The sequence below is a fragment of the Anopheles moucheti genome, chromosome 2 (assembly GCF_943734755.1).
Source record: "Anopheles moucheti chromosome 2, idAnoMoucSN_F20_07, whole genome shotgun sequence".
NCBI classification, from domain to species: domain Eukaryota; kingdom Metazoa; phylum Arthropoda; class Insecta; order Diptera; family Culicidae; genus Anopheles; species Anopheles moucheti.
In genome coordinates this window covers 72611008-72638830 of record NC_069140.1, presented here as the reverse complement: position 1 = coordinate 72638830, position 27823 = coordinate 72611008, and the positions used below count along the sequence as shown (strand labels likewise).

At 43.9% G+C, this 27823-nt stretch overlaps 3 protein-coding genes across 5 annotated transcripts; 2 read left to right on the top strand and 1 right to left on the bottom strand.

Moving 5' to 3' along the window:
• The first annotated feature begins 11 nt into the window (after positions 1-11).
• LOC128310068 (signal recognition particle receptor FtsY) lies at positions 12-26768 on the top strand. 3 transcript variants are annotated; one of them, XM_053046604.1, is made up of 6 exons: positions 12-64; positions 19405-19828; positions 20699-20710; positions 25150-25391; positions 25497-25706; positions 25795-26768. In XM_053046604.1, exons 2-6 carry the CDS (start codon positions 19810-19812, stop codon positions 25879-25881), a joined length of 570 nt encoding a protein of 189 aa, XP_052902564.1. In that variant the 5' UTR covers positions 12-64; positions 19405-19809; the 3' UTR covers positions 25882-26768. The 3 variants fall into 3 exon arrangements, with proteins under 3 accessions (XP_052902564.1, XP_052902563.1, XP_052902565.1); XM_053046603.1 differs by having other exon boundaries at positions 36-178; XM_053046605.1 differs by lacking the exon at positions 20699-20710 and having other exon boundaries at positions 46-178.
• Positions 6455-12908, top strand: LOC128310067 (mucin-12-like). Its single transcript, XM_053046602.1, has 2 exons — positions 6455-7254; positions 10858-12908. Exons 1-2 carry the CDS (start codon positions 7018-7020, stop codon positions 12760-12762), a joined length of 2142 nt encoding a protein of 713 aa, XP_052902562.1. The 5' UTR covers positions 6455-7017; the 3' UTR covers positions 12763-12908.
• Positions 12979-17425, bottom strand: LOC128310066 (centrosomal protein of 131 kDa). The gene is made up of 6 exons (XM_053046600.1): positions 17399-17425; positions 15037-17287; positions 14697-14973; positions 13555-14631; positions 13187-13480; positions 12979-13111 (listed from the first exon to the last, which is right to left on the bottom strand). The coding sequence occupies exons 1-6, from the start codon at positions 17423-17425 to the stop codon at positions 12979-12981; spliced, it is 4059 nt and encodes a 1352-aa protein (XP_052902560.1).
• Positions 26769-27823: the final 1055 nt, after the last annotated feature.

Sequence of the window (27823 nt, the reverse complement as noted above, 5' to 3'; positions counted from 1 at the left end):
AGTTATCGTTTGTTTAGCATACAAGAAAGCAAATTAAACAAGTGTTTTAAGGTAAATAGCTGCTGTAAGTTTCCTGAAAGTGTTTCTGTTTTATTTATAAGCCACAAATGTGGGTAGCGATTAGTGGAGAAATTCGGGAAAGGTGCATCATTCGCCTCTGTCTTCAACGATTCTGAATGTAAGTGAAAACATTACCAAATACCAATTTAATTTTCTATTACTATTACAATTGTTTATTTTATATTTACCATTTTCGATTTCTCTAGTTGAATACACTAGCAAATTCTTGATGTTTTTATCTGCAAAAATTCCCGAAAATGAGTGATCGATAAAGCAGTTCCTAGTCCGATGTGTCCTTCCTGCAAATATCTTTTGCATGTCCTATATATGATGATGTCGTGAATATGATGTGCAAATATCCTTTTGATTCTAGCGGACCAACTCACGACGCTACCAAAGACACGTTTTCTTAAATTATTAACAATTGCTCTTGTAACGACTGTTCCTGTACTTGCCCTAAATGTCCATTTAGAATTTGTATGGGTCGGTCTACCGGATATGCTATCCTTGGTAAATCTCCAGAACAAAATTACAGGATAATGCTAACTAAAAGCAACTTATATATGTAATGTGGTACGCTCTATGGTGCTGGCTGCCAACCGAACTTTCTAAAAGAAGGAAGAAACTTATCCATGCAAACCCCCTGTAGCAACGAACGAATGTGGAGCTATAAAGAACATGGCCTCTGGTAGACTGGCCATGTCATTAGAATGACACCGGACGATTCATCCCGTAAAGTTCTTTGTTGAGCAGGCGTGGTAGACTCATACTGGGATCGAGTGATCGCTTTGATGCGGCCACAGACGATGGCGCTTGACCGTAAGTGGTTTAGAGAATTATTGCAGCAGCGTACTACCAAGTAGTGGATATGGCGCCGGATAGACTTTTAATGAATGTGATTTAACACGATCATCATTAAGCTTCCCTGATAAAAAGTAATCAAGATACTTTTTTTAATTGCGAAGACGATAATTAACGACACACAAAACTCTGTGCATTGTATTTAATTTTTTTCCTCACACAAATAATGAAGGTTTGTTTGAAACAGCTCGAGGATGGGAGTATTCTCATATCTAATCCTTTCTATGACTTGCTTGCTGATCCTTTGTTCATACGAAAAAAACGATCATACTGAATTTAAATGCTTTTCTTCCGCTTAACAGCTTTTTATTTACTTTATTAATCAGCTGACTCAGCTGCTGAAGAGACACCATTCAATGGAATTACAATTTTCGAATCGTACTACAGATCAGTTTCTTTCGCAAACTTAGCACAAATGGTTTTATTTAGCACAAGCGGCGCTATTTCAAAGCTCGATTTATAAAATCCCTTCAACTTTACACGCACTATTCATTACCGACACTGTAGCACCGCGATCGGTGGACGCGATAGCGTGATCACTTGAAATTTCCTTTCCGACGCAGCACGGCCGAGCTGCGGTCTCGAGTTTTGGTCGGTTTCAAATTCACACCGGCCCGTATGTCCGCTAGCAGCCGATCGTTCACTTCTTCCGCCGGTACACTGTCGGTGGACGGTTTCTTCCAGACGGTTCCTTTGGCGCCGAAATGCTGCTGCATTCCGGCGGTTCCTAGTGGTGGCGGTGGCGGTGGTGCTAAACCGGAAGGTGGTGGAGGCGGCGGTGCGGATACTTGCTGTTCGGCGGAAGCCATGTCGCTTTGCGCTTACGGTAACAAAACTGATCAGCGAGCGCGTAGTCCCAGCACATGCAAACTGGACTTTTGCGAAGTTTCTGATAGCCAAAAATCGAACCGTTCTGCTGAATCACACTCGGAAGCGAGGGTATTGAACGGTAAGATATCGGGTGCAGCTTATCTTATCGTGCTAAACACGGTCGGGTATTACACCATGTAATGTGATTCACGTACCAGCGTACCAAAAATGCAACTTGCTCCTATCGAATCGGTTCCCGAATGACTCCGCACCGGTGGATGCAAGTGTAACTGATCCAGCTGGAGAAGAATTATCTCGCAGTTTATTTTTCTTCCCCCAATTGTTTGCCGAAAATTTTAGTGATCACACGCAGACACGCAACGCATATCGGTACTTGCACGTTTACTTGTGCGCACCCCTTTTTTGGTGGATTGATTGCTCGCGCAAAGTAATTACCGATGCTGAGGAGCAACAACACATGCTGCCGGTACCGGTATGAGGGTAAGCAAATCACCCATACCTTCACCGTATGGAAGGTCACTTATGGTTCCTCCCGCTGGTTCGTTTAATGTTGCTCTTTGTTGTTGATCGTTTGTTTGTTATTTCCACCGCTCCGTTCTTTCTTTTCCGGTCCCCAGGCCTAGAAAGATACCGATCTGCCTAACCAAGTGGGGTGTAAAGGAAAGTATTTCAACCATAGCTGTATCTCCTCCATCATCATGAATCATCAATCCCAGTCAAAACCTTCGAAATTCATGCTATGTGGTCCGGTTCCATTTGTTTCTGTGTTTGCGGTTTGGTGGGTGTGTTGGCACGTCCACCACCTTCAAGATGATAAAAGGCATCGGCATCGAACAGGTGAGTACGAGACAAGAAATTCAATCATTGTCCCCGATTCAGCCTTCCAGGCGCTGTGAGTCATTAAAACTGACCGGTGGGATAGCGTTATTAAAATTCATCGTTAAACACCACTTTTGTGCTTAATGAGAGGATAAATATCTCCGATTGAACTCTGCTGAAAAAATGTCGCATTTTCATTTCATTTTCATATTCATGACATTTCGAAAAAAAGTCGCATTCCAGTCCAGCCAGAATTGAAAAATCCGAATCTCCCTCCGACGGATAAACTTATAACCACCAATTCGCATCACGCACCGTGAAGACTTTGATTTGTTTCTCCCTCAAAGAAATTATCTTTTGGCAAACAATGGCAATGCAAGGGTGCAATAGCAATAAAAGCACTTAAAACAATCTAAAGGCGACCGAACCTTCTTTGATAAGTTCGATCGATCAAAGTGCTAATCCCCTGTGCCAAGGAGCTTTGTGAGAGCTGCATGATAAGCGCATTAGTGGGTGAATGCATTCTTATCACTATTTTCAAGCTTGTGCATTGGAGTAATGTGCTTTACATCAAGATTATTAATTATTCCCAACCATCTTCTCGTTCACTTACAGGTACGCAAATACGTTTCTGCTCGCATCAAGCATGACAAACATGAAGCTTAATCGTTTTTCAGCACGGATTGGTGTGACCTTTGCATTGTGCGGATGTTAGGAAGTACAGACAGGAAGCAGTTTACCGGTACCGTTGCGTGTGGATTACCTTGGTTATTCACGCAATGGGAAATAGAAATACTGTAACCGAGTGTTTCGCACAAGCGTTTAAGTGCTTGTAACATTCACTTTAACCATCGCACGTTAGTAGTTGACATCGAAGATTTTTTAACCTACTCTTCTAATTGAAAGTTTGATATTAATGTGTGCTCAATCGGTTGGGAAGATCCATTGCTTGTTTATTATCTTAGTGTTAATCTTATGTTTGCTTATTTTCAATTCAACAAACGCTTCCGAGATGGCCCGGTAGTGTGTTGGTAACGGCGCCGGTGTTCACACGGCAGGGTTGGTTCAAAATCACATTCAGAGCAATCCTTCGTAAGCAGAACCGATTATCTGGCTACGGAGCTACATTTCTGGATTATAAACAAATGTTGTGCACAGATCTCCTGAGGAATGAAGTAATTGCTTCCTATTTTGCAGAAAGATCTGGGCTTAGTGCTGGTTGGCTTGATTCCCTTTAATTTCAAGGATCGATAGTGAAAATTTCGATTACCATATTTAAAAGGCAATCAAGATCCCAGCATTGATGGCGTAGATTTACAGCAAGAGCAATCCTTTTTTAACAGGGTTCTTAGTTTGAAGAAATCTAGGGTGTTGGTAGCCAACATGACACATTATAAAAAAGCATCAAATGCGTTCAGAGACGAAGTTTAGCCAGAGCAAAATACTCTTATTTTCAGTACTTTTCACACTAAGTTGCTGAGACATGATTTCTGACGATAAGCTTTACGAAAAAGCTGACGATAGCGATGGAGATCAGAGCAAAAGAGTTGTTCCAATGTGCAATACAGTGACTTTTATGTTGTGCTGTGTATTAGACCAGCTAGTATGAGCTGGAGCTAACTTAGGACACCGGACAAACGCTGGAATTATGTTTTTTTTAGGTCCGTGGTATCGATAGTGAAGGCGTGGCAGAAAAAATTAATATTAGTGTGTCTGCTAGAACGGTTGAAGACAACTTCTGCAAAATATCAGCTGTAACACCCGGTAAGTAAATAAACTATTAGGAAGTAGCACTAAATCACAAAAAGTATAATACAACAAAATGACGTGCGCGTAAAGTGGACATTCGTTTTTTTTTTCGTGCAGTCTGATAAGATCACTTCTGAGCTCCTTAAAAACGTTCTGCTGTCTCTCACTATGTTGGGCTCGGGTGAACTTGGCCATATGCATGGAACAGTTCCGAAATCTGGTAGACCATTATCCACTCAAGGGTAGACCTCTTGGACGGATACTGGGCAATTAGGACATGGGAGTTTAATTGTTGGAAGTGTGGAATTGGACGGGGCTCCAAAAAGTTCCCCGATGAAGCCTCTTATCGACTAGATTTATCAACATGGATATTAAACCATGTTTTACAGTATAAATATCTTACAGGGTAGTTTCGGCTTTCTCAACCCTTTTTGGGGTATGAAGTGGGTCTTATCATCATCATAAGTAGTAAACATGGCTGCATCGAAATGGCTACTAAAACCTTAACATTATCTATTCATGGCCGTATATGTTTTAAGGTAATACCTTGGATGAAAGTGATCTTTTAAATGTTGCTATTTTAATTAAAATATTCAAAAACATATTCAAATCACAACATTAACTTTAGTGACAACTTATAAAACAAACATGCCATTCACATCCATTCCCATACACACACACTTGAAGGCATCGGATGGGAATCATATATCAGCAACGTAGCACGTAAAAAAATCGTACAAGAATTCCAACAAATCGTTGCAGTAATGGTGACGCTCGGTGATCACGATCGCTTTGATGAATAATGGCCTTTGACTCATATGAAGTCAGCGCCATGGGATTGTTTTTTGTTTGCTGTTCGCTCACAGTACACATCGATTCTTCTTGTATAATATATTCAGCGGCGCAGTCGTCGCCACATGCACGACGCTGCGGTCAGACTTGTGCTTTTGCGCAAAAACCGCGTTGGTCCATATATCGCACGAACACTATCGTCCCTATCAATGTCAGCCACTTAGAGCGATGCAAAAATGACGGATGAAGCCGTTCCCCGCAGACTGCATGTGTCAAGCAAATTAAAAGTAAATTGAAAACAAAATTAATTGATGTATGTTGAAGCATTATTCAAAATCAAAATTTCCTTTATCGAGAAACGGGTGATACATTGTGGTTTTGATGTGTCAGCATTAAAAAAGGGAGTCTTGAACTAAAACGCTGCTATTTAAGCAATCATCTCAAGAAGATTTAAACAAATCGTTTGTTGTAGTCGCTACAGAGGTTCCATTATTCCCATCCCTTTCTTTTAGTTTTTTGGAGAAGTCTTTTTCGTCCGTTCATGGTTCACGCATGTTTCACGGTCAACTCCACTTGTCTGGAGAGGGGGGAAGTTTATGTAAAATTCAAAACACATGATGATTCATCCAACAATAATCAAACCAACGTTGAAGTGGGAAGGAAATATGAGTCGACAATCAACCCTGTTCGGGGTCCCCACTGAATCGTTCACTCGTTGGTCTGCCGTTGCCGGAGGCAAGGAGACCTAACCCCGTACACACGTTGAAGTTTTGTGACGACCCGCGAACGTAGCAGGTTGCGGCTGTGGAATCCACCGGATAGATACGATTCAGCAGTCAGCGTGTCAGGTCGCGGGTTTTGCGAACAAACGGAGCGCACGTGAAACGACGCCAAGATAGTGCAGTGTCCGAAGAAAGTTTCACCGTAGTGCCGCTATCAGCCGGTTTTTTTTTGTTTGTTTTTAATCCAATTTAACGATCGCAGCTTTTGTGGACGTCTGTGCCTCTTTTTTTCTCTTGCTGTTGCAAACTGCGTCTTTGGTGGACGATCGTCGAGACGTTTATTTTTTTTTTTCAACCGCCAACGGAGGGCTGGCCCCTGATGCTTTCGCTAATTTGTGTAACAAATGGTGCCGGGTGGGAATTTCGTTTCTCCTTCGCGGGCCAGAGCGCATTTTCTCGCACCTGGTGTATTGTGAAGGTGGAGCATCTTTGTTAACCGATCTGCAAGACTGGCCGCGAACCGGGAGGAACAAAAAACAAGGCATGTTGAGCATGCTTCCCATTCGCCCCCCTCTGGTTGCCGTAGAAACTTGCTCCAATAGTGTGTAGTTAAAGAAAACAACAACTTGTCGACGACGGCCAACACCAAAAAGCTGCGAACTAGTGTGGCGAATTGTAACAAGCAGCCAGATAAACAGGGTGGTAAACAGTACAGCTATAAACCGAATTTCCAACCTGCCCTTCCCATTCGCGCCTACATCATCCGCAATGAAATCGAAAATCGACCCGAGCGAACTGATAAGATAGCGACCTTATCTTAATGCGAATCCGATCTACGATCGGGGGGGGTGTTGGTGCCGGTAGTGGCTGTCATCGATTTGCGGTGGAAAGGTGGTGCGCACACCTCGATGAACATAACGCTCTAGTATCTGACAGCGAGCGGGCGGTTAGTCGTCGCGTTAGTGTAGACCAGTGCCGACGTACGTGATACGGCGTCTACTAAGCATTTGTCGTGATCGGTACGAACCTGCCGCCCTTGGAGGGGCTTACGAGTGCAGTGACGTGGACATAATCAGCGAACTGCTTGGAAGGAATTTTGTGTGCTTTGTGGACACTCCTAGTTGGTCGAGTGTCATCCTTATAGAATTTGAACGGTGTAACGAGCTTTGAGCGGTCAGTGACAATGACTCCACCACCGCCACCGCCTCCACCCACACCGGGGGCAACAGCTTCAATTGCTCCAACATCTCCCGACGGTCCAGCTGCCGGGGCAGTTTCACCGAAAGCAATCGGTAACGGTGGAACTCCAGCGATCGCCGACCATAACGATCAGCTGATGGCAGCCATTCGTAATGGGATCAGCTTGAAACCGGCCAAAACTAACGACCGTAGTACGCCGGCGTTCATCAAACAAGCAAACGTAAGTTTTAGTGCACCACCCCGGTTCGAGGGAAACCCTTTCGGATCGTGGGTAATTACATTTCCTACCTGGCAATCATTGAAACGAGGCACCAGTACGTGACACTCGAACGGTGACGATTATCATCTTGTTGCTCAATCGGATCCCTTCACCTGGAGGACTCTCTGTGTTTGATCGCTTTTAATTAAGTTATTTTTTATCCCACCATCCGCCGTGCACGTGTGCCTCCGTCCGGGGAAAATAAGTGCATCGTTGGGAGGGTTTTTTTTCATAATCACTCGAGTAGGAACGAGTGAAACGAGAGAGTGTTTCAAACGAAGGAAATGATACAACGCCACAATAAATATAGATATCGTTTCAAGTGTAAATTTTTGCTATCCACCGGGGGGGGTCGGCAGTGCTGTACCTCACAACACGATCGTCTGTTTTCTGTTTTCTTTTCGGTTAAACCCCGACCGGTGGAATTTAAAGTTTTCGGCTATTTTGCTGTTTTCGCCATATTAAGAAAACACTTTCCGGGGGGATTTTTTTTAAATGATTTGTTTCACTTTGCAAAATCATCGCTGGACCCCAAATACACCCCAAAACGCGACCCGCGAGAAGCCAAGGTTCCAAGCACTCGAACGCAACGATGCGCTTGCGTGATAAAATGCTAATACGTTCCGGACCGGACTTGAAACGATCCTACCGAAGGGGGAGGGCTGCCATTATCATTCGGTTGGCTGACGTCAACTCGCTGGGAAGCTGTTTGTCCGGGGGAGTTAAGCTAAACCGGACTAGGTTTTAGCGAGGAGCTGGAGGATTTTGTTGTTTTTTAAATGACTTTAATGTGGACACAGATGAGCGTTTTGGTAAAAGAGCGTTGTATTCGGAGTGCATTCATTTGGGGTTGTTACTGTTCGACGTGTTGTTCAAATGTGTGTGCCCCCTTTTCGTAGTCAAGGGTTCGAAAAATTATTATTAAAAATAAGCGAACCGTTTCGTTCTTTTTGAAGAACTGAACTGAAAAACTGAAGGAGTCGTTCTTTTGTCTCTCATAAAAATGTTTCGCTCTTATTTTATCTCGTTCATATAGTTCGCTCAGCTTTTATTGCTTGTACACCTAACGCATAATTCACCCTTACCTGTCGGTGTACATAGTTCATCCGGGGAACTATTCGCGAACTGCAGCAACATAATTTGACGAACGAAGTTCGTTCGATCGCTGAAAAGAACTGATCGAACTGTACAGGTTTTAGTTTCGCGTTGTCCCGACTCTACCGTCAAGGTTGCAACTCTAAATGTTTGGAATTTACGATGGTCAAATTCCGTTCCCGATGTAAAATGCTACCATTTTTTGTGTGTGTGGAATTTTGCGGCTTATCGAGCATTATTATCGACGGCGGCTCAGTGTCAAAAGTATCACTGATAAGCGAGTTGCGCATTGAGTAAATTGAAGGTTCTGTTCGCTTTGACCGTTTGCAATGGTTGCGGTACCCCACTTGACTGCAACCCTTCGATCGATCTATGTCGACGTCCGTTTTAAAACATAACACTCAATTAGCTACAGTTTCAATGAATCCCAACGTTGTCGTGATTAAAGCCACTTAGTGTAGGGTAGGTGGATTAGACTGCTTAGTACCGCTGTACAGGTGTTGAAGTGGATCCAATTGGAAGCAAAAACGAAAGTTTCCCACTTCAACCACTGAACCTGTTCCCATCCGGTGGTCCATCATCCCGAAACAATGCGAAAAAAGCAACGTCGGGGCACACCGGGCACCGTGGGAATTGCGCGGTGGGCGGAACACGATGGGAATCTCCATTGCCTTCACATGCATAATGTAACACTGTGGGCACGCAATCCGCGGCGTCCGGAATTGCACGTGCAAAACAAAGAAAGCTCCGATTTGAAGCGGTTTACCGGAAGAAGCGGCGACAGCGGCGAACTTGAAGGCCAACCGCTCGATTGCATCTTCGCAAAGGGAGGCATCTTCTGTAATTGCATTGGCTTTTGTCTGTGGCAGTGGCCATCTGGGGAAGGTTTCTAATCTGTCTTCAACAATCGATGGTAAGCGGATGGCTTCTTTAACAAAAGCGTTACCTTGTCCGCGTGTGGTGCTGCTGATGCTGTGTAGGGGGCGAGCACAATGTCCAACCGGGTTTGAGATGTATCCCGCAATAGGAAACGCGGAAGATCTCTGCCGGTGTTGTACAACAACCAATATAATATTGTTTTGCACCATTCGTTGTCTAGCGATCACGTTTTAAACAATCTAGCACGATTTACAGATAGTATAAAATGAGAATTTTCCTCTACTCACCGTGACTCTTCTGTCGGAATGATACTTCCTTTGCTCGAGTTATCGAGAGTTTTATTGTTGTTGTTGTGCATCTTCGATTGTAATCGATTAATCGCAGACTTGGATACAATCGGCTGTGCATATCGCTGGCCTACAAATCCTACCCCTAGGTGCGACACCGCAATGACGCACGAATTCACCGCACCGAGGCATGTGCTGTTGAGGTAGGCGGCAAATCAACGTCCAGTCGTAAAGGTTTTTAGAATCGAACGTTGTCACCTTCCAGATAAAATCGCATCGGAACTGATAAAATGCGACACTGGAATGTTGTGGGAGCTTAAAAATGGGAAAACTTTCTAGCCTTCACGTCCAAAGTGCGGGTTTCGTTTACGTTACATGAAACCTTTGCTATTCTGTCACATCCGATGATGAGAGGAAAGTGTTTTGGACGACTGAAGTGAATCATTCTATGATACACCAGAGCTGAAGCTTCTTCAACGCCGTGTAAATGAGTTACTTGTTGAACTTGTGCTGTGGTGGTGTCACCGGATACCAATGCAGTGGCGTCTGGATACCAGTGCAATTATTTGTACAGCTTGAGTAATTTTTAGTACACACTCGGGTTGGTCGGGTTTCTATCGATAGCCATTAACGCCAAACGACGCGTTCTATACAATGACTATCGGTACGTGATATTTTTTTTCCGTTGCTGCCAGAGAACTCAAGCAGACTTAATGACGCGACATGCAGTCATGCTTTTTTCAGAGAAGTAAGTTGTTTTCAGTGTTCTAGAAATGATGGCAGGAAGAAGGTCGCGTTTGAATTTTGAGGAACCAACATTACTCATTTTGTGAAATGGCGCAATGAAATGAAATGTCGTTTAAAAGTAGATAATAATTTAAACTTATTTAAAAAGAATATCTTGAACTTGAGTTCAAGATCTGAATAAATTTGAACAAAATCAAGTCTATTATAGAGACGCACATCGAATGTATTCACAGCTTGACATTCGTTCAAAGGAAGATCATATTATCAAAAGTTAAGAGAAAGTTGTTTCGCTTTCAGTAAAAACAAAAACGCTATAGGAGAAAGTGTTGATTATGCTGATTAAGGATCAATCGGACGTGTAAGACAGGTTGTCCGATGTTAATCTTATCGTTTTTTAAATATCCATTTGTCATGCATTAATGGCACCCAAACTTTACGAATCCACAATAGAATTGATTTTTTTGATCCTCATGTATGCCTAATCTAAATTATAAAATTTCATGACCATTTATTTGGGCCAATATATTGACCACACATTTTATTTGCATCATTTTAGGGTGTACGCGATGATAATGATGATAATACGTCGTCCGTGTGCTACGATAAATCTACCTCCATAGATGAGATGAAGGATGCGCTACAGGCCGAGCTGCGCAATACGCTCAAACGAAAGATCAAGAAACAAGATCTGGAGGAAGGCGACGGTCGGAAGAATGAAGAAATCGAACGATCAATTGAACACACGCGCAATGAGGTACAGCTTAAACTAAACGGCTCATCACCGACGCCCGATGCGCCCAAGGTTGACAACCCACTGAAAACCATTGTTGATATTGTCGATAAGGAGCGTGGAGTAGTGGTCGCTACCGCCAAACAGGCCGCCAGCCCTGTAATGACACAGAAAAAACCTGCTTCGGTACCATCAACTCCAACAGTCCAACCAATTTTTAATGGTACTTCCACACTGCGTAAGGTATCGGCAGGCCAATACCCTAATCAAAATGGAACCACCACAGTCATTCAAATTAATTCTTCAACGCGAAACAATACAACGCCAGTAGTTCCAGCAGCGACCACTAAAATTAACGTACCGGTGAATGCTTCGCCGGTTCTTGGTACTAACGCCGCTAAAGCAACCAATGGTGATGTGGGGCTTAAAAGTCCAGCGTCTGTCCAAGTGGGCAAAGTGATCTCAAACGGATCTTCGACTATTCCAAAAGGTTCTACCTTAGTATCGAGTGTACCTTCCAATGTTAATGCTAGCCAAATTTTGTCTTCGGCAAAAGCACAGCCTGATCGTACCAACACGGCATCAGTTAGTCCTGTAAAAGTGGCGAATGGAAGCCTTCCTTCAGGTGGTGTAGTTTCCAATGCGAACGGGACCGCATTGAAGAATAATAGCTTCCAATCGAAGTTACCTCCAACGAGTCCGGCAAACGACTCCAACAAAACTGGTGGAGGAATTTCCTACTCGCACACCCTCCCTAGGGCAAATGGGATATCTTCCTTCAAGCCCCTACCCAAAACATCGACAGGAGCTGTTCCGACCACGTACACTAGCTCCGTGAAAGTAACTATTGGCAGTTTTGGAGATAGTGCGCGTTCTACTTCAGGCAGTCCTGTATCACGGAACGGTACCTACACCAAATTCGAACCACTTACTATCGACACATCTTCTAATGGTGGTTCCACCAACGGCACCTCGTCACCGACAACTCCCAAGGAATTGCTCTCGCCCCAAGTAAGAAGTGGGGCAGCATCCATACGTCCCTCCCAGATTCGAACGCTAACAAAGTCGGGTAGCGTTGTCAGCCACACAGATATCCTGGAAACATCGAAACCGGTCACAAAGTTACCGGTCACGTTGGTTGAACCTGCGCCAGTACTTACCGCTGCCGCTGCCGTATCACCACCTCCCAAGGCATCTGCCAATACTGCACCACTTCCAACTCCGCCCGCTAAAGAGCGTACGCCACTCTTCGAAAAGGCGAACAAAGATGCACCGAAGAGTCCATTGAACCGATGGGCAGAAAGTGGTTCAATTTCGGGTGGAACTGCACGCAAGCTGCTGCTCACACACGGTCGACCGAACTTCACGATTAAGCGTTCGAACTCGCGGCAAGGTTTCGATGTGGATGAACCGGACATGAAGGGTGAATACGTTAAACCCGTGTTTCGCATTCTAACCGATTTGGAGAAGATGGAACAGCAGGATGACAATAGTCGTCAGCCGCAGCAGCAGCAGCAGCAGACAAGTCAGGTCGTGGCGAGTCAACCACAACAAACGTACGTTTCCTTCGCGAAAGATCTCTCCAACGCACCGAACAATCATCCTGATTTGGTCGCTGTGACTAAACCGAGCACCAGCTCCAATGCTCCAACGGATCCATTCCTAGCAAACCTGAAGGACATTAAGATTGACATTAGCGAGATGAAGATAGTTAACGCGAAGAACGCATAGGTGGGGGATCCGCACGTTCGCTCTACAATATCGCCTAAACCAGGAGCTTGTAGCATAGAAACACACCATTTATCCGATAGCTGTTAATGTAAAATGTACTATGTTTTGTCTAATGTTATCTTTATAAATAAATATTACAAAATGTAAAGCTACACTTAGCCCTACTACCGATGGGTTTGTGTTCAGTCATTCGATGGTTTGCTATTTTCTGGATTTCTATTTTGTACAATAATCCATACGCTGCTGACGAATGATGGCGTCCTGTTTTAAGCACCGTTCTTTTAGCCCTGCAATTTCTTTCTGCAAAGCCGCTATAGACGCATCCTTCTTTTCGATGGCTTGTTGCACTCTTGGGGGGAAATGAGACAAGAAGTAAAGTGAAATACTGTAACTCCATGCAATCCTAGATAATGTCATATTTTACCTGAAGTAAATTCGTTCTATCTCACGTTCTCGTTCCCGCTGCATGTTGGTCATATCCTTCTGCACCTCACGACGTGCCTCATCACGCATCGTTTCCTTCTCCTGTAGCAGGTCATCACAGAGCTTCTTCGCGTGGTTAAGCTGTATTTCGGTCTGCTTTGCCGTCGCCTTCATGTTCTGTATCGTAGCTTCCGCCTCAGCCAGCTTTACCCGCGAATCTTGATACTTTTGTTTCATCAACGCCTCCGACGCTTCCGCTTCTTTCTGTTCGGCTTCATGTTTCTCTTTTAAGCGACTATTGATGTAAGGATGTAGTTAAACATGAGATCCAAATGCAGTTAATACGTACAATTGCAATCTACTTCTTACCTCATTTTGGCATCGAATTCTTGCTGATACTTTTGTGTTTCGGCATCCACCTTTGCCACGATACGATCGATTTGCTGATCACGTTCCGTGCGACATTGGGCACGAATCTCATTTTCACGCTGCTCCAGTTCCACCTTTGACTTTCGCTCGTGCTCTCGCTTCCAGATGGCAAAATCCGACTCGAACTGCTTCTGCAGCTTTTCCAGCTCGTCCTGATGCTTACCCTCTCGTTGCTTCAACATCTGTACGTACTCTTTCTGCGCAAAGTCAAGGTTTTTGATGTTCTCGCGCTTGAGGTCTTCCAGCTGAGACTCGGTGTACTGTGCCTTGCGGGCCGCATCCTTTTGGAGGCGTTCCTTCTCGAGATCGAACTCGCTCAGCAGGTGCTGGCGCTGTTGCTCGAAGATGTTCCGCTCCTCCGTGACTTGCCGATCGAATCGTTCCAGTAACGCTTGCCGTTCCCGTTCGATCGTAGTCTCCCGTTCTTTTGTTAGACCTTGCCGAACGTCCGCTTCCTTCTGCTCGTACTGCAGCTTGAGCTCCTCAAGAGCGCACATCAGCTCATCCTTGTGCTGCCGCTTCAACTCACCAATTTCCTTCTGATGGGTTGCCGTCATTTTGTTAATCTCCAGCTCCAATCCCTTCACGGTAAGCTCCTTGATTTTCTTCGTATTTTCCCGCACCCATTTCTCCCGGCGGATCTTCTCAGCGGCAAGGGCCGTATCACGGGCGCGTTCGAGTTCCGTCTTTAACCGGTGCTCCCAGCTTTGGTTTTGCGAGTCCAGACGGCGCGTTAGCTGGGTTACCTTATCGCACAGGCCCGACTTATCTTTGATCAATTGGTCGATAAATTCTTGATGCCGCCCAATGATGTCTTCGTAGTGTTTCTTCTGCTCCTTTAGCTTACCCTGCAGGGCGCACTTTTCCGTGCGGATCGCTTTCGCCTTGTCTGCTCTCACTGTGGCTATGTGATTTTTGGACAGTTGCATAGCGTTGCTCAGCTCGTTGGCACGAAGTGACAGTTTGATCACTCTCCGGGCAAGTTGATGAGGAGGAAGCTCCAATAGATCGTTCATTCTGTATAGAGACAAGAAATACACGAATCAACGGATTTGTACGGATCTCTACAATAGTACGCTCACTTCGGAACAGCTTCTATATAATCCGGTTCGGCAGCGAAGTCCAGCTCGGAGCGATCCGATTCTGAGGGTAACACTACCGTGGATCCTGCGGTTCCTTTGAAAGCACTCTTCTCACACTTCAGCTCGACTTGATCGAGATAGGAGAAAAGATCTTTCACCTTGCCTTTTGCGGGCTGGTCGGACGGTTCACCTTCGCAACCTGAGCTGTCCTGCGAATCGGTGCAGTCCAATATGTTGCTCAATCTGTATTCGACCTCATTCTTTAGTGCTTGAAAATCTAAAAGGAACAATGACAACAAATCAAGTACCCTAGTCTAAAAGAAGTACTTATACTGCTTACCTGTCTTTTGTTTGGCACTTCCGCTTACGACAGACTCGTCATCGTAGTTTGACTGTACGCTACTAACCAACTCTTCTGGTTGGTCAGTCCTCTGTCTGGGTACGCTGTCGAAGCTGACACCGTAACTTGGTGGTCTATCAGCCGAGTCTTGTCTGGGCATTGTAGAACTATTCTCACCAACAGGACATTTGCGCTGCTGCTCGTCAGTACCCACATCGTCCAGCACAGGAACATCAGGTATTGCCGGGAACGTATCCTCATTGCACGACATCCAACTCACAACCTTATCCATGTGAAATTCGGATATGTTGCTATCTTCCCGGCACAAACCGGACGAAAACTTCCCCGATCCCGCACTACCATTCGAACCCATCCCACCTGTTCCGACATTGTTGTTCTGTTTCTTGGAGTTGCGCAGTATAGACTTGTGTGTATCGGCTGACTTTGGCTTCTCCTTGACATTTCTCTTGGACGCCAAGGAGTTCTTGGAGTGTCCTGACTTGCTGCCGGTAGTGCTGCTACCACTGCCACTCGCCAAACTGCTCGCACTAGCGCTCACAATGTTCTGCTCCTTCACTTTGAAGTAATTCTTGATCACTGGATTGGAGCTAGCGTCCAGCCGGTTTTTGTCCGTATTGGTGGATTTTCCCTTGCCGGACGACACCACGCTCGACGCAAACTGTTTATCCTTGGGGGCACTCTTGGTACATTCATTGTTCAAATTGTGCTGGATCGTGTCTTCCTTTTCGTTCGAACCTGCCCCCAAAGCAGGCAGAGTGTGCCGATTCTGGGGCCGTCTGGTTGGGGACTGTTCTGTTATTATCTCATTGATACACTCGTAGTACTCATTAATGACGTTTTTCTCCAGCAAACTTGTCGTACGACAAGCAGGTCGGTCCGGCTCCACATCCGTATCTTCCGTGGTGCTCTCGATCGCCTTTGTGGATACCGAGTTGGCAAACAGATCTTCTGGTGTATCGGAGGGTGTGAAACATTTGGGATCGTAAGGTTTGGATGGCATCGGCACGTCGTCCACATCTCGCACGGCCATTCTCAGTTCCATGTCGTGTCGCCGGTTAAGATCCTCGATCTCCTTTTTGTACTCTTCTATGATTTTGTTAGACTCGCGCACATCACTAACCGGAGATGGAGACGTGCCCGCCACGGCTGCCGTCCTCTTTCTTAAGGTTGCTTTCGCATTTTCATCACATTTCGTCTCGTAACCGGAACTCGTCGTAACGTCTTCCTCAAACTTTACGTTCCCGAACCGTACCGAAACTTCTTCCATTACGGAACCCTCTTGGAACATTCGTTCATCGTACAGCGAGCTGGAAAACGATGGTTTCTTGTTGCTTGGATCTTTAGCTTTCCGTGTCTGTTTCGATTGCGCATCCTTCGCGCAACCGTACTCATTCTCCTCGAAATCACTATAGTCAATCTCGTACGGTTCGTTCGAGCTGAAGGAAACCCTCCCAGGAAGGTCCATCTTTCGCGATTGCTTTTCCGGGGATGTATTATTCTTTTTCAAAGCACCGCAAGAACCGATTTCGATAGCTTTCCTGTTCAGAGGTAACGCCACCATCGGTAGTGGAGGTGATCGTTTTTTCTCCTCCCGATTACTTCCCGCATTGGGTTTGCCTCTCCAGATGCCTTCCAGCTCTGCCTCGTTGTTGGACTCCTGCGTGTCGTCCATTTCGTCCATCGTACTCTCCGCCTCGTCCCGATCAGGATCTTCCTCTTCGGTACTGTCACGCCTTCTTCGACGATCGCTGTTGGATTTCTGTTTGCTTCTTTTGGATGCACAACCACTGCCGGATCGCTTTCGAGTTTTCGTCTTCACCACGGGGCGTACAGTGCTCTCCGTAACAAGCGTTTGATATCGTCTATGTTGCCGAATGCGTTCCGCACTGCTACAGGAAGACCCGCGCGTTGAAGCAATCTGAGTTGATCGTGCCAGCGACCTCGATTCCCAGTAGCGTGGTATCGGTTCCGCCAGGAGACTTTTCAGCAGTAAACTGGACGAGGATGTACTCCGTTGATGGAATGGTGAAGTAGTTTGGCGTGGTATGTCCACCGCACTTCCGCTCGAGGAGGGCCGCTTCCGGTAGCGATACTGCGTACTGTCCGCCGACAGGGGACGCCTGATGTGCGCTCCGGCTGCAGAGCACGGACGAATCGGGTGTTGCAGTGCCGATCCTGGCCGCTCCCGGTATTGGTTTGTGGTGGTTTTCTCGCGCGTTGCCAGGCTAATCTGTCAGTCAGAGAAAGGCGCGTCAAATGTCACTTTCGAAACCCATGCCATGACCTACCTTGCGGTTAGGGCGTGAACGGAAAAACGGATTTGCAACAACTCATTTCTCACCTGTGAACCATACAAACTCAATTCCATACTGCTGCAGCGAAACGTTCACTACACTTTCGCACAAAAAATCATGGTTTTTAGGGAAGTTTTCACTGATGGAAGTAATAATGGAAGGACTTTAATGCGGGACACACAATATACTGACAGACTGGTAAAAACTTCAAATCGTTTGTTGTTGAACGACTGTAAATATGGCAACCGGTAGCTACAACCAAAAAATGACTCCCATGGCAACGAGCACGAAGCTACAAAGAACGCGTTGCTATGGAGCTCCTAGCAGCAGCAAAACAAACAAAACCGATTGCAACAAAACCACGTGCTCGAAGTGCACCTGAGTGATGGAGGCGCTCTGTGATGGTATTGTGGATCAAGACCGTTTATAGGGTATCCAGAGGAATGCACACGAGTTCAGCTATTTACAGTGTCGGAAGATGTTTGGATGATACACTAAACGAATTCATAACCTCAAATTTATTGGTGATGCATGAATACTGCCTCTGAGAAAATGTGTTAGAAGGTGCGTTTTTCTGCGTTTTTCAATATGTATTAAAAATACTTAAATATTACATGGTACAATGTCAATACCTTCTTGGGAATGCCTTAAGATCAATGATGTCAACCTCATTTTGTTTCCAGCGCTGTTTCAAATCTGTTTTTCTGGGCATATTAACTGGTTTCTGGTTCATTTATATATCAGACAAAAATATCAAAGCAGGATACATTGGTATTACGGTGTTGAATACCCCCTAAAAGATATTACCCCCTATATTACAAGATTGTCTTCTCGCATTCGTAGAAGAAATAGTCGGAAAGTATAAGAGGATTTCGAAACGGACAATTCAACCACTGATCAAAACTTCACCATGCAGCAGAGAAGATGGCCCATCAACAGCTCCACTTCTTCAATCATTTTATAGACTGCAAGGTCGCTTAAGATAGCATAGTCAGGATAAAGCTGTACGACGCAATGAGCTCTTTTTGAATTCCGACTAAACTTACCAAATCTGGTACGAATAGCAATGCTCAATAGCACATGTTCAGAACTATCCTCAACGGTCTACGCCCAGAAGATGATCTAGCTTGTCTACTCTTCAACCTAGCGCTAGAGTGGGCGATTCGGGACTCGGAGATGGAATCATCGCGCTTCGGGGACCATCTTCTTGAAAGGATTGAGCGAACGGCGGAAAACCTCGGGCTAAAATGAACGAGCTCTAAGACTTATTCTCGTACAATGGATTACACTCGCTAGCCTCCGGTGGGCTGGTCACGTCATGAGAATGTTACAGCCCTGAATTGTCATAGCCCTGTAACAATGTAATGCGTATATATGAAACATTTTAAAATGTTGTATACCGATTATGGGGTGCTTCGTATGATGCTTGCAAGAGCGCTACCTAAGCGTACGCGAGAATAATAAACAGAGCGGAAGAGCGCGAGAGAGATTGTTATTTCTCTTTATAATCAACGCTGAGAGAGTAGCTTTATCTTGATGGAAAAATACAGCTGCTAGCATGTTTACTGTTGGTTTAAAGTAAATGCGTAATAGCTTAACAATGTCCAGAAATTTTCCTTAAAAAACGCAGTTCATTTATAAACAATCCAAATCGGAAAAAAAAATTGCGATTTAATATCAAACAGCATAATTTTCAATACGATTTATGGCAAACAAAAAAGTAAGAATGGAGCAGCGCCATCTATTGACGAATAGCCAAATTGATACAATATTCCGTTTTGATGGGAAATTTATTATTCTTCCTATTTAAATTCTCTTAAAAGTTGTGTAAATTAGCTAAGATGAACAACAACTATGACGGGAATCAAACATTTGAAGTTTTTAATAAATTTATAGAAAATCAAAAAAAAATCAAATTAGGCCACGTTTTGAAGGTCTTAATAATTTGATTTTAATTGATCGTGTGTTATTTTTAAAATACAAGAAAAATGAAGTATAAATCGTACACAAACAGTTTTCAAACCAACGTGCTGCACCATCTTCTCTCCCGCAGCTTCTCAACCTGGTCGCACAGCGACGGACATGCTGCGGAGCGCGTGTGCGCCGTTTCGCTCACAAAATGCCAAGAGGAAACAACATTGAACGCATATTATTTCGTTGACATAGCTCGCGTAGTGAAGACGTGCAGTCGTCCCGTTCGTCAGTCTCCCGCGTCGGTGAGTCAAATTCCCGTGTTGGTCCCGCATTCGTTCCCACACCCTGTGCACCGCTTCGATTCGATCGTCACGCTCGGAAAGTAAAACCAGTTACGGTAGAATTCTGATACGACTGCAGCACGTATTCTGCCAGCGAATTGCACGTGAGAGTGAGTGAGCACCAGCAGCTGTAACTCCGTCCAGTTCAAGGCCAACGGTTTTCCATCTGATTTTCCTTCCGGAACAGCACAGCCACAGCCAAGATGTTCAGCGGAATTACTGGTAAGTGTTGGGGAAGTGAAAGTGAGGTTTAGTGCAAGATGTGATTAACAGTTAAAAGTATTCTACAAAGGAAATTTTCCGGTGGAAAATTATTGTACACGCCAAAGCGTGAAACGCTTTACAGTGCAAGCGCACGGGAGAAGCCACTTCTCCGGTTCAGCGGACTATTACGCATCAATTTTCATTGCAGCGAAGCAAATGTTGTTGGTCCACACCTTCGTGCTGTTGTGTGGCAGTAGAAGGTTTCGAAAGACTTCTTCAGCTACGTTCTTCCGAAAATTTTTAATTTGCATGTTGGATCCACACCAGCCAGCCTGTTTCATTATCGAAACCAGCCACTTCCAAAACACACTCGTACCATTTGAATTTTAATCGCTTTTGATTATATTTTTTTTTTTCGTGCGCTTCCTCCATTTGTCTCTTTTTTTGTGTCTCTTAAAGTGGATTTTGTGCGTTATTTTTGTTTTCTTTTTGTTGTTTTTGTTTGTTCATGACGATGCGCCACGGTGGCGTCCGATCGGAATTCCAATCATGCGCGGTCTGTTGGGTGGGTTGGGAGGCAAAGATGTGGGTCCCTCCCCCATATGGCCAAAAGGGTCAACTAGTAACGTGGCCCTTTGCTATGGCGATGGCCGGCCGCAATCGCATCATCTGGTTTTGGCCCCTGGTTGCCACTGGTAATGAAGTAATTGGTGAAGGTCTTTCGGTCGTAATTCGATTGAATCTTACTGTAATTTGTTTCGATTTGTTAGTAATGCATTATCAACGCGGTGCGTGATTTGAGATACACAGTGGAACATCTTGGATATAGGCATGATTTTAATAGAATATTTAAATATTTCCACTCTCCCAACACTTGGACGCTTGCAGGAGGAGCCAAATGTAAGTTTTTTTTTCCTGTGTAATAATGTTGCTTACTCTGGAACGTGAAACACTAGGTACACAATCGGTAAGAGAATCTAAAGGACAGATTAATTACGCTGCACTGAGCAATCGGAGCTGGAAATCTACTGCGTTGCCACAGTCAGACTCGTCGCAATCGCTCCAGCTGATGTTTGACCTAACTGGGGCTTGAAGGAGAACGTGCAGTCTGATCGATAAAGGAATGTCTGCATTGGAATGTGGCGGTATGCGATGACTAATGATAATTTTGTTGGTGGACTGGTGGACCGGCTGCAGACATTACGTCTGCGTTGAAGTTGCTGTAACCTGAATGACTTCATGTAAAATACATGATTTAATCTTTGTTTGGTTCTGAAAATATATTACAAGCTATTAAAGGGTGTTCCTCACCAAATTGCATCAAGGTTGAAACGCTCTGGAAAATTATCTTTCAAATATTTTCCCTTAAAATTTTGTGTAGAAGTAGTTTAACGTATATTGTTTACAATGTCTTTTGACCGAAATCAATTTATCAAAAATAGCAACGAAATGACGTTTCACGTGGTACATCAGTCACCTAGTGCTGAGAAGCCTCATTGTATTATAACGGACATGAGGCAACTGTTCTGTACCGTCAATGACAAATTTTATGTCCGGGAGAATAGAGAGAACAGAATATTTTAAAGTTTGCCAAAAAATACATGATATGGCAAGCTATCTGTTCATGTGGTCAAATAAAGTAATGCTCGTTCGCTACCGGCATTGTAAATGGGAGGAACTACCTCAAGGAATGTCTACAGTTCCGTCCGTGTCCTCTGTAGAATTAACAGCCTATGGTCCTGCGATCTTCTGATCTGAACTAGTTTATTTCAACTATTCAATTTTTTACTGGAGTTATACGATGCCATGTTGCTATTGATAGCGGTGCCAGTATTCATATGACAGGACCGGTAAAAATCCCCCGTACACAGGACTTGAATATCCAGCTACGGGTAAATATAGTCACAAAAAGCGAGAAATGAGGTTATTTTGTTGATAAAGAAGATTATGAAGCAGACACTAAGGAAACATCTCATGCGGAGGTCAAATCTTAAGCAGACATGAAGAAAACGTGAGTTTAATTACAGGGATAAACTGATGTTTTACAGAACCTGATGAGTAGTGTTCAACACAAAGTGCAAGTGTACGGTTATGGTGTAGAAGATAAATGGAATAAATTTGCTCAAAGCTTATTGAAGGGTTTTAAAGTCTGAAAGTTTGAAAAGGATCGGTCAACTAATTTCTTACAGCGTTTCAAGCGAGATGAAATTTGATGTGAGACACCCTTTATGCAGCAATAACTGTATCATTGGGTCTCGGTGGGACCCGATCGCGATAATGTATTATGAGTCATTCGTCTGTGGAACAAAAATCCAACAAACAATGAACTGCCACACAAATCGTTAGCACGTTTCACAAATTAAGATACGAGGCGCGTGTAGAAATTGAATCGAAAACAATCACTGCTCGTGTCACACATCATTATAGTTGTTGTGCTGTGGGAAGGAGCTGTTGATGGAGGTCACCCATTACTAATTAAATCGTCCGTTTCATTAAAAAAAAACGGAAACAGTGTGAGACATCGCGACATTCCTTAGCAGGCAGACATCTCATTCGACCGATAAAGGACACCGGTGTTTGTATGATTAAAAGTGCGCCTCTTTGGCGTTAAAACAATCCGCGCGGTACATGTACAATGTTTCACCAACCGGTATTTAATCCGTAGGACGTTGCTCTAGTTTGCGGTTGATATAGCAATAGCCTGATGGTGATACACGTTTCCCCTCCTTATCGTGATCGTGTGGTGGGATGTGCTAGGCATGTGGTATGCACTTTTAAAGCAAATATAACAGCCGCAACGTGTGCTTGCGTATATTCTGCGCTTTTTTAGTTGCAGAATCGTTCATCCGATATATACACGCGAGTGCGAGTGTGGAATGAACCGGTTGGGCAAATGAGATGTTTAAAAATAGCTCATCTTTTGCATGATCTGGTTGCGGAATCGGGTAAAATCACTTCCGACCTATCTTCGCCGGGAAGATTGTTCGAGCCTTGTGTGTGATTCATAAAAATTATGATAAAACACCAAAAAATGAAACGAAATTAAACATTTACCAACGCACCAAACCGCAAGGACATCAAACAAGGGCAACGTTGGAGAAAATCGATCGGATCGATCCGCCAATGCTCTCACTCTCTGCAGGTGTTTTTGTCATAGCAAGTGGAACAGTACGAGTGGGTACGCCTTCGAAAAGCTACAATAAAACGTGCAGCGAGTATTAAACCTCACGCCTTAACCGCAAAAGGTGCTAGTATGTAGCAATGGCCGCTGGTTGGCCTTACGAATGACATCATCATCATCATCATCATGGGTCGTGTCAGACCGGTGTCGTCTAAAAACGGAAATAGTTCTCTCCTTGCGGGAAGTGCAAATGATCGATAGTTTTGATAATGGCACTTTCGCGAATTAATTCAGTTGCATTATATAAGGCACACTTTGTAACGCTTGAATAATATAACTGATTTGTTGTACTTGTTGCTGAAAAAAATAATTTAATAACTAAGCACACATGGTGCAAATCAAAATATGCCAAACGTCAATTTAGTAGATACCCCCGTCACTTCTTCCATGTTGCGGTCGCTCACCCTAGCGTGGTGGTTTACAAGTATCGCCCTCACTCTTCAGTTGGCAAGATGGCACGCACTAGGGACGTGTTTCGTTCGATATGTTAAACTTTTATAGCTCCAAAGAACTACCGGCTGTGAATTCTGCTGTTGATTTCCCAGCAGTATGTCTAGAGTCGGGGTGAGGGAACATGTTTAGACCTCCCACAACAAACCCATCCCATCTGCACGAGGAAAAAAAACACACTCTCGAGCATTATGATACGTTTGAGTGATCTCGCCTGTGGCCAAAGCAGCAGCAGCAGCAGCACTGTGTTGAACATTCGCGGCAGCTCTGACCTTGGATGCTCGGCAGTCTCTCGCAGAGATGACATCATATGGGCCTGGGGCTGGCCTGGGGACATCAGGGGAGGAGACTAGCACCAGCAGTGTGTGCGTGTTTGGCATCAGGTTAACGTTTCAGAAGTGGTACGAAATAAAACGTAGTTAAAAAAAGCGACACATTCAATAACACAACACACGGAGTCCCGATCATGTACACCAGGGGTTTGCAAAGTGAGGATCACGGGACAAATCTAGCCCGCCAATAGATTTAATTCGGTTGCATTGTAAATTTTAAAAGACTACTACACTCATAATTTCTATTTGTGAATTATAGTCGTTCTATAATGTATCACATTTCCCTACATTTTTGAACAAAATTTCTCTGATCGTTTTTTTCCGACCAATTAATTCTTGGTCGGTCTGATAAACTATTAAAGTAGTTTCAGTCCAGAACGACACTAATCAAAACCTAATGTCTCAGATGTAACAATTACCCTTTCCACATGACGGTGCTAATAGATGACGAGAAATTTCGCAAAATGAGAAAAATGAGAAATCGTGAGCTGTCAAAATTGTAGTTTCTCACAAATTTCGCGGGTTTTTAGCCTTCTCACCGTCTAATTGCTGAGAAGTAGTTTAGCATACACAGCCGAGCTGTCAAAACAACTATCTGCATCGAGTTGCATTTGTTTACGTTTGGAAGTGGAAGTGAACAGAACTGCTGAACACTTTGTGAACAAATAAATGCATTAAGACTTACCCATTTCTCTTTATCAAACTTTCCAAAACACTTTTTTTGAATACAGTTTTGAGCACTTTACCGCATGCACCGCGTGTTGACGAATGATTGTTTACATAACCGCGTTTCTCAAAAGCGAGAAACTCCTTGTTTGTCAAATTTCGACAAACGCTCATTTCTCAGATTTGCGAAATTTCCCGTACTAAAAAGCTGGATTGTACTAAAATAACATTTCTCATTTTTCTCATTGTGCGAAATTTCTCGTCATCTATTAGCACCGTGACATAAACATCCTTTCAGTAAATTTAAACTATAAACAATATTGCACTAGGATTCGACGTACGCATTATAGGATCTTTCCCGCATTATAGTGGTCCGCTATAAAATTGGACGCTATAAAGGACTTCTAGTCATAATATAAAAATGTGAAAAACGTGTACCAGCAGAACCGATACGCTTGGATAATTCAAAGCAGTTTCAGAATTGCTTCTACTATCTGGTCCTATTCGCGAAAGGTGTGTCGAACCCTGATGTACCCGATCACCGTTCGAATGGGAAATAAGTGATCAATTTGTAAACAAAAACCGTTGCATTCCGACGTAAATGTTGGTAGTGTGGTGGGGCCGCTAGGGCAATTTAGTTGAACGTAGTGTTGTGAAAACATTCTTATCGATGATTTTTTTTTTCTCATTAAATGAACAAACCTAACCAGCCTCACTGAAGAACATCGGCAGCAAAGCGGAAGGGCTGTTCGATAAGAAGAAGAAGGAAGCGCAAGATTTGGCCAACGAAAAGGTCCAGGCAGCGTCCAGCTTGGCCGAGGAGCAGGCGAAGAAGACGCAAGAATCCTTCAGCAAAACCAAATCCGATGCGGAAGCTTTGGCATCGTCGGCTGCCGACGAGGCTAATGCCACAAAGCAGCAAGCGTCAGCGGTCGCTGAAACAACGTCGCAGGTGAGGTTTCTTATCAATTTGGACACGCTTGCACGCGGGAGATTGGAATTAGAATTTATATTAATGTATTTTCGATAATTCGTCGTCTTCTGCTCCTTCATACAGGCCGCCGGTACGCTGATGGACCATGCCAAGCAGGCAGCCGAAAATGCCATACAGCAGAGCGCGGTCGCGGTTGAGCAAGCGGTCGAGGAGCAGATGAAGGTGGCGGAACAAAAGGTGGACGAGGGTATGAAACGGGCAGGCGAAGAGGTGGATCGGAAGCTGCAGGAAGCAAACCGGGTGGCCGACGAGAAGCGTGGTGAGCTGGAGCAGGTAAGATCAGTGCTGCTGAGCGACCAGATCCGAAATCAACAGCAAACGGAAATGATTGAAACTGATTGAATTTGCTTCTTACCCGTAGAAAGTAAATGATGTCGCTACGAAGGCGCAAGAGTCGGCCACGGCCAGTGCGACTGGATTGTTGGGCAAGCTGAACCTGGGAAAGTAAATAGCTGAAAACGGGGGGAGGCGTTGAGAAGAATCTCGCACCCAGCACCCATGAAGATGCTAGATGCTGCTGCACAGATCTGAGAACCCAGATATCGTTGCTGTCGTCGGTGTTCACCAAGCGCTTCGTTTTGCAAAACCGCACACATTCGAGATGTGCTCGTTCAACGTGATGATATTAAGCTTTTTTGGATGAATTTTTAATACAACTATAATTAATGTACTATTAGCATGTTTAGCACAGAACTCGAGGAATAGTTACACCAAACACTCATACACTGATTGGTTAAGCTGTGGCTGGTGGTTTATATTGCTGCCGCGTTAAAAAAAACCAAACGATGAAAATATTGCCTTGCACCTTGGAGGGAATTATTATCCGGAGATCCGGAAATGGTGTGCTTCCCGTTAGGGTGATGGAAAAAACAATAGAAACGGACTACCTGCCTAATATTTGCCTAATGAGCAAAATAGCACAACACACAGCTACCTAATCGTTACCAACCTTATCACAAGCGCGTAGTTTTGAATGTTGTTTAATCCGTACAAGACATCATAATGTCCAAAAGTTCATTTACAAGATAAATGTATTGGCGTAGTCAGAAAAGCACCTTATTACGCGGCATAATTGCGTCCAAACAAAGAAGCATTCGCTATGTAGGTTCGAGAGTTTTAATATAACGGCTGATCATAATGTTTTACGATAACTAAATTCATTTACCGTAATAATGTGTAAGTTCGCTCGAGCAAGCAAACGATCATTCGGTGTGCAAAAATTTCGCGCCGATTACACTTGGTTCAAAACTTTTAATTTTTTGTTTAACCTCCAAAGATCAATGGAAAATGCTTTTATACTGTAATGGCAAATAAATAGATGATATACAAATCAAACGATTTTGTGTTAATGATTGTAGCGAAGTTTGTTATAAAATCTATTTCAATGGCTTTAATCTGGCATTGCTTGTGTCACTATTGCAAATGAGATCGGAAGTTAAAATAGTGTTTTAATTGAATTTATTTCTATATTAGTTATTAAGTTTATTTTGTTTTCATGTTTTGAGTTCTTCTGTAATCCTAAATCAATACAAAAGAGAAACCGTATTACCGTTTGTTTTGAAATGATGAGGCTGGATGATATGGGCTTATTTCACGCACCCTAGCAGATTTGAATAGGAATAGTGGTCTTCCGCCATAAGTTATTTGGTAATGTTTTCCTTGATCTGTTAGAACGGCCCAAACAACTCATTTATGGTGGCCATTTCCATACCATTTTACTTACATTTTGCGCTACTCTTTTGCATTGTATTTACGGGTTTAACGAACATTCCTTCTAAAAAAGTGTAGCAAGTCGGTTTTAAATTTACTCACATGAATAGCAATTCTCGTATGATTAGGTTTTATAATTGATTTTTCGCCAAGCTTTAATAGACACTTGAGTTAAAATTGTTATGAAGCGAACATGCATATGGCCAACTAGTGAGTTTTAGTATTAAAATGGAAAAACCACGTAAAAATGCAATAACAATGTGTCTAATTTAACGGAGAAAAATAACGTTATTTGCCCAGTGTGCAAGCTGTCAAACACTAAACTACATGAGGCCGTAGCTTGACGGGCTAAATATTCAATGACAACCCAAGCTCCAAACGTCACACGAAAGGGCGCCCGAAAATGCTCCCGCAGGGCGCCCGAAATTGGTACCTTCGGGCGCCCGAATAACGATGGCTAAGGCAGGTTTTGACATTTGCAGTAGCCAAAAAATTGGCAACGCTGCCAAAAACAAAATTTTTGGTTCCATCCTGCCCCTCTCCCACCATTCCCTACCAGTTCTTTTTTTCTTCTATGCATCCCCCAATCATTTTACTGTCTATATTTAGAATCGAACTCGTATTGTATGTGTTTGAATCTCTAATGTGTTATGTATTTGTCTTTTACGTCTGTGTTGAAT